Here is a 7,115-nt window from a genome sequence, read left to right as displayed (position 1 = left end):
CAAAGAAGGTTTTCTTTCGTCGAGGTCAAGCCGTCCTCCTACCCTACCCTACTTTGGTCTCAGTTCACCTCCCACGCCACGTGGCACAAAGAGGGTGCCCCGGAGGTCACGCTGGAGGAGGCGGAGCCGTCTGGAAGCCCGCCCAGGGGCATCACGGGAGATGTAGTTTTCCTCGCCGGCACAGAAAGGGTGGGAGGTCTTCTCTAGTTTTGCCTACTGAGTAGCATCCCCTGCGTGGAAGTCATTAAAACAAAGTGTTTCCCCCTTATAGACGCAGTCTAGGTACCTTTGAAAGAAGCCACGAAGGGGAAGGGGCAAAGCAAGGAAGGCAACCCAACAGATTATCGGCAGGAAAGCAAATCGTTGAACGGCTATACGCATGCGCACAGAGGGCTCGCAAGGTGGGCGGGGACGGAAGACGACTCCTGGGAGTTGTGTTTTCCCCGGAAGTGCCTTCCCTCCTCCCGGGTCCGCGCGGACGCGGTTTCCTTACCTCATTTGTCCTCGCCCCTCCCCATCCCTCTACGCGCTTTGGTTCCTGGTTGGTGCTTCCTGGTCGCAGCCGCGGCAGTGAGTATGTGTGTGACGGGCCCCCAGCCGCCCGCGGTCGGGGGACCCCTGCCCGCCCTCCGCTTCTCTCGCAGGGCATTAGAACTAGCCGTGTCCCCTCGCTGTCCTCCGCGCTCCCCAGTCTGTCCCTACTCGTGGCGGGGTTCAGCTCGTGGCCCCTCAGTCTTGTTCTGCCTCAGGCGGCTCGGCTGACCGGCTGGGGTGTTCGCTTCTCCCTACTCGGCCAGGGGTGAGGTCGTTCAGAAAACGCTGGGCGCCCATGGCCTCGATGGGGGTGGCGTTTTTACCTCTTACACCTTCTAGCCTACCCCCCAGTTCCCGTGTTTTTTTAGGGAAGCCGGTCAGTTAAAAGCGGAGGTCCTCCCTCACTGTGGGAGCCCGGCCTGCGGGGACCGGACAGTCCAGCTCCAGCCTCTGCTGTCAGAAGCAACAGCTACAACGGTGGGACCAGGAAATTTTAGGGAATTGTGCTCCTTCCTCTATGTAAAACAGCGAGACTTGGACTGTGCGCACTGAGATTTGCTTTATTCCCCCACATCCTGTGAGCCCGCAGTTAACTTCCAACTTTAAGAGCTGCAGGTGCAGTGGGAAAACTGGCTTGGAATCAGCAGGCCTAGTCGCGGCTCCACCACTGACTCGCTGGTGACTCTAGGAATCTCATGTTTAGTCTGAATTTACCTCTGTCTCACGTTACAGGGTCCACTTAGGAGATCTTTAGGCTCAGTGCATAAATAAGCTGCTCAGAGAGCCGTTTTCTGTATAACATAAAATGAGCGTGGTCCATTCCAAAGCTCTTGACTTTGTGTTTTGAAGACTTTGGGTGTAACGTACAAAGACTTTGAAGTGGGGTGTGTATTTCAGCCACCGTTCCCTTTGGGAGGCAGTTCGGTATTGCGGTTTTCCAGAATCTGAACGTAGGGAATGAACTGAAGAAGACATGGAAGTGAGGATTATAAAATAGCTACAAGAGTAAGGTGCTGTGTCGTGAAAGGAAGAAGGGCTGAGAGAAAGGTGAAAAGTGTTTTTGAGATAGGATTAGTTATCACAAAAGATTATACCAAGGGCAGCCAGACTTGTCTGAATAAATTTAGCATAACCTTCTCCCACCAATATCATATTGTTTTCCTTTTTTTTCTTTTTGTGAGTGTTGTTTTACATATTTGAATTCTCTACCCCAGTCAGATTTGCTCCAAAGTGAAAATTATATTTGAAGAATAGACAGAGATTTTAATTCTAGGCTGAACTTAATAGTGTTTCAAATCTGTCACTGTCAGGATAGCTAACTGTGTGTGTGTGTGTGTGTGTGTGTACATATATATATACACACACACATATATATTCTCTCTAGTGTATATATATTACAGAGTATATATGTGTTATATGTGTATTGTACATGTATACATATATATAGAATAGAGTCTGTCAAATTTTAAGTTGAAAATCAACTATGTCTATTAATCACTTTCCAGTGAATATTGGACTTAAAATCAAGCTGTGATTTGAATCTTGAGATGGATACCTATGTCATCAAGAAGAAACTTTTAAGTTTAAAAGGTCTTTGAAAGGAAATATGAGCAAAAAGTCTGGAATGACCAGCTGGTAGGCTGTTAGAAAAGTAGTATGTAGTAAAATCTCAAAAATAGTATATAGTAAAATCTAAAAACATGAATAAGCCTTAAGTTGTGTAGTTTAAAATTTTTTAATGAATAAAAACTACTCCCACTTTTGAAGAGTGTGAGTCTTTGCAGTTATTCTTTATGGCTGTTTTTTATTTGTTAAACCATTTTAATTATATGAATAAATTTTGTTCTCAGACTGGGTGTTTTAGGTTTTAAGAACCATCTTTTTTGGTCATGGGATTGCTGTACTCTTGAGTACCAACTTGCAAGTTTCTTGGATGGTAAAGTGATAAATTCACATGTATGCTTTTCCTTCCAATTAAAATGCCTCTTTCATAGTTTTTACACTCCACTTGGAAGTGAAGTGGATATTTTTGAGGTAAACTTAGGTGTTACGACCAATGCAAATATAGCTTTGAAGGAAATTTTAAAAAAATTTATATTTGAAATTATTTTGAAAAAGTGAAAAGAAAAAAGTCTCTGAACACTTGGCTGAGAGTCAGGGAAATGTGAATCTGTCCTACCTGTGTTCTTAATCAGCTGCATAGCCTTGAATAGACTTCCTTATCTCTTTGGACCTTAATTTCCTTACGTGTAATTTAAGGAGGTTGTGTGAGATCATCAGAAAGGTCTCTTTGAGACTTAAAATTTTGTGGCTCTCATAGGGACCTTATGTTATCTAGTTAAGTATGCTTGGGAATCATGTATAACGATTAAAAGCTGAGAAAGCCTTCTAGTTCAAGACATATATTTGTCCTTCGAGTATATGTTTTAAAAAAATTAAATTCATTTGAATGTGATTAAAGTAGTCCATAAACATAAACCAAAATAGCCTCAGGCAAACCTTAACCCTGGCATACATAAGCTACATAAAGAGCAGAGCAAGTTATGCTGAGCACAATTTTCAAGTACAGAAGATACAAAATCCTCTTAAAGGCCATAGGGGCTAAATTGTTAAATTCATTTTTCTACATTTCAAGGAAAGAGATAAACCCCTAGACCCAAGGAAGTCAGTTTTTATTATATTTCTGTAGTTTATTTTTGGCATACATTCACAGGTGTGCCCATGGCTCTTTTCTTAATCCCTTTCCTTTGGGATGGTTCCAAGAGTAGTACAAATTTGTAACTCTGTAATTTAGCTCTTATAATTTTTTCTGTGCTGCACTGGAATTATGTTATTTATGTTTTATCAGTATGGATCCAGTGAGGATTTTGAAGGAAGCATAATTCCTTTGACTTCTTTTAGAATTAATTTACCTATTAAATAAAAAGGAAAGAATTCATCTTTTATTTGAATTCCTCTGAGGCTAACATTTCAATATAAACTGATAAATGCTATGAGCATTATTATTCAGCCAGCCACATTTAACTTGTATGACAACAACAGCATAGCAACCTGAAGGACAGTGTAAGAATGAAACAGGTGTATTGTAGCTTTTAGGAGAAAAAGGCATTAAAAGTTGGTTTCTTCCCCCCACCCACCTTTATTGAGATATAATTAACAAATACCATTGTGTAAATTTGAGTGTACAATATCATCATTTGTTGTATGAAATAGCTACCACATTTAGACTAGTTAACACATCCATAACCTCACGTATTATCTTCCTTTTTTTTACCCCCAGTGAGAACATTTTAAGATGTACTCTTAGCAGATTTCAAGTATACAATACTGAATTGGTAACTCAGAACTTATTATTTTTACTCCCAGCTTTAATGAGGTATAACTGATACATAACATAGTGTAAGTTTAAGGTGTATGATAAAGTAGGTTTCTTTATTTCTGTGAACAGAAAAACTCCAGTGTAAGTAGTGCATTTTTGACTTTTGTTCATTTGGTTCTTTGAGTCAGGTGGTTTTATTACCAAAACTACCATCAGAACACTGACATTTTGGGCTGAGAATTTGTAAACTAAGAACAGCTAGTCTTTCTGAATTACATTTCTCTAACTAAAAAGAACGTGGAAAGAGTAAATTTTCATTGTTACTGTTCTTTAGACTGTCCCTCATTTTTTGACAGACATGAGTTATTTTTCCAGAGCTCTCATTTTGATCGATATTCCATCAGTACCTAATTGAAACATCTATGTGGATTTGGGGTTGATATGAGAATAGTTGGAATAGTTGGAGATAAGTGTGAAATTCATCCCACCATAATTTCCATATTCTAGGCCCATAGTAGATTTATTAGTGCTGAAGAGCAAATGCCAGGTAATATTATTCTTTTATTTATTCATTCATTCATTAAACAGACCTTTATGGAGGTCCTCCTGAATACCAGTTACTCTGTTTGGCTTTGGGGATCCATTGTTTAACAAAGTGCGTATAGTTTCTGCTCTCCTGGGCTCTGTGATCAGTTTTTGTGGGACATTTACATTGAATTAGTAATTAGTACTGTGGTGAGTGTTTTGAAATGTAAAGTGCTATGGAAACCTGTAAAAGAGACACTTAATTTAGTCAGGTGGGTCAAGGGAAGCTTCTCAGAAAAGGTAATGTTTAAGTTGAGTTGAAGGATGAATGAGCCTTAATGTGCCCACAGTAGGAAAATAAAGTGCTCTTACATCTTATAGTTAGAGGGGTTTGCTTTAGTGTTAGGTCCTTAGTGTGTATTACATACACATCTTTATTGCTAGTACAAAAGTAAACCATGGTTTATTAGATATTTTTATATATTCTTTTAGTCCAGGATAAGCAGGTCATGAGATTAATTTTTTGATTGAGAATAAAAAGCTGCACTAAAATAGTAAACGTGATGATTGTTTTCCTGTAGTGTGTTTTCATTAAAGTTGAAGTAATATTCTTATGTGAGAATGCATACGTGAAGCGATGAGAGGAAGAGCTAGAAGCAGGGAAGAGATGAAAAATGGATGGACTAGTGAGAATGACTTAAAATATTCTTGTGATTTTTAACATTTTAGGGGAAAAAATGGTGTCTGAAGCAGTGGATCTCAGCCTGTTTTTTCTTTCTGTCATACCCATAAAATATTGTATTTCCATTAATAACTATAACTCAATTTGTTGGTAGTAATTTTCATTTGGGAGGGTTGGGCATTGTTAGAATAGGTCATAACAGGATTTGGAAATCCTTGAAAAAAAGGTACTCTGAGATGAAAAAGTATTTTAATATGTCATTGAGAACAGTGATGGCCTTCACAGAAGTTAGCTCTAAGGTGATATTGTTATGCACTAAACAGGCATGATCTGAGCTTTTAAATACATTTTGTATGATTTTCTCTTTTACAGAATCAAGGTGACTGACTTTCCATGATGTTTGGTGGTTATGAGACTATAGAAGCATACGAAGATGACCTTTATCGTGAAGAGTCATCTAGTGAACTGAGTGTTGATAGTGAGGTGGAATTTCAGCTCTACAGCCAAGTTCATTATGCCCAAGATCTTAATAATGTCATTAGAGAGGAAGAACATGAAGAGAAGAACTCTGGGAATTCTGAATCACCCATTAGTAAACCAAGTCAGAAGAACTTAATTATCCTTTCAGATAGTGAGGTCATCCAGCTGTCAGATGGGTCAGAGGTCATCACTTTGTCTGATGAAGATAGTATTTACAGATGCAAAAGAAAGAATTTTAGAGTCCAAGCAAAAGAAGAGACCCATGATCCTCCTGCATCGTTTCATTCTAATAAGTTGACTGATAAGAAATGCAAGAGGAATATTGAGAAGCCTAAATCTGAAGAGCTATCGGGTACAATCCGAGAGGTCATGATTATAGAGGTCAGTTCAAGTGAAGAGGAAGAGAGCACCATTTCAGAAAGTGATAATGTGGAAAACTGGATGCTGCTGGGATGTGAAGTTGATGATAAAGATGATGATATCCTTCTCAATCTTGTGGGGTGTGAAAACTCTATAAATGAAGGTTAGTATCATATTGGCCATTTTGAAAAGTAGTACCATCTTTAATAAGGAAGACTGCTTTTCTTAGACAAAAGACCAGTAGGGTCTGCTGCATTTAATTCTTCACCTTTCAGTCTTGTTTTTTGGCTTGTTTCTCATGAGACTCTTCCCAGTGGCTGCTCTAATGGTGGTCTGTCTGAACATCAGAGAGAGTATGTCAGAATATGAAAGACACTCTGCTCCTACTGTAAGCAAATTCATAGCTGCTTCTTCCTGTTTGGCTAGAGCCAGTTCTGGACCTGAAATCTTAGTCCCCCCCTCTCTCTTCTTGGTACCGCAGGTGAGTACTCCATTTATCTCTGACATTGGTCCTGTGTTCTCATTTGGCCAACTGTTGGGACTGCCTCGTCGTAAGTGATTTGCTTACCCAGGAATTAGCTAGGTAGCAAGCATGGGGAATGCCTAATACACAGAGGATATGGAATTAGTATTGAGATTTAGGAACTCTATAGTCACTGAGCTAGGAGACTCTGAGAAGCTGTAAGTCTACAGTAGATGATAGGAGAAAATTCAAATACTTAGAAGCACATCATCAAAGATTGAAATTTTGGTTGTGAGCTTTGTCTTCTCAGTCATATATTGTCATCTACTCTTAATGCTTATTCCTTTAAAAAGTCCCAGTTGTTTCTCCCCTGTATGTCTAATGCTAGTCTCTCACAGGGAGTGGTTTCCTAAATGATCTCTTATATCTTTGCTGCACACTGTTGTGAAACTAGTAGTCTTGAAATGACCTTTGCTTATGGTACTTTACTTTGCTCCAAAACCTTTAACAGTACCCACTTGTTCTCACGGGAAATGATGACATTGAATGTAGATCATGTTTTGGAGCCCCAGTGATTGAAACTTGTTTTGTTTTGTTTTGAGAGAGAGCAGAAGTGGGCAAGAGGGGCAGAGGGAAAGAGAGAGAGAGAGAATCTTAACAGGGCCTGATGTGGGGCTCAGTCCCACAACCCTGGGATCATGACATGAGCCAAAATCAAGGGTTGGACACTCAACCAACTGAGCCTCCCAGGC

The 7,115-nt window shown here is 39.8% G+C and overlaps 1 protein-coding gene across 4 annotated transcripts in view; it reads left to right on the top strand.

Annotated features, from left to right (window-relative positions):
- The first annotated feature begins 457 nt into the window (after positions 1-457).
- ZCCHC7 (zinc finger CCHC-type containing 7) overlaps positions 458-7,115 on the top strand; it is a 250,822-nt gene continuing 244,164 nt past the window's right edge. The window contains exons 1-2 of one of the 4 annotated variants that reach the window (XM_029920260.1): positions 458-570; positions 5,433-6,063. In XM_029920260.1, the coding sequence (XP_029776120.1) occupies positions 5,454-6,063 (610 nt within the window). In that variant the 5' untranslated portion in view covers positions 458-570; positions 5,433-5,453. Of the gene's footprint in view, positions 575-634; positions 1,012-2,151; positions 2,170-5,432; positions 6,064-7,115 lie in introns of those variants that run through there. The other 3 variants (XM_029920261.1, XM_029920263.1, XM_029920262.1) reach the window with 3 other exon arrangements.

Source organism: Suricata suricatta, chromosome 13 (assembly GCF_006229205.1).
Source record: "Suricata suricatta isolate VVHF042 chromosome 13, meerkat_22Aug2017_6uvM2_HiC, whole genome shotgun sequence".
NCBI classification, from domain to species: Eukaryota; Metazoa; Chordata; class Mammalia; order Carnivora; family Herpestidae; genus Suricata; species Suricata suricatta.
Note: the sequence above shows the minus strand (reverse complement) of the source record. Positions and strands in the feature narration are given on the sequence as shown.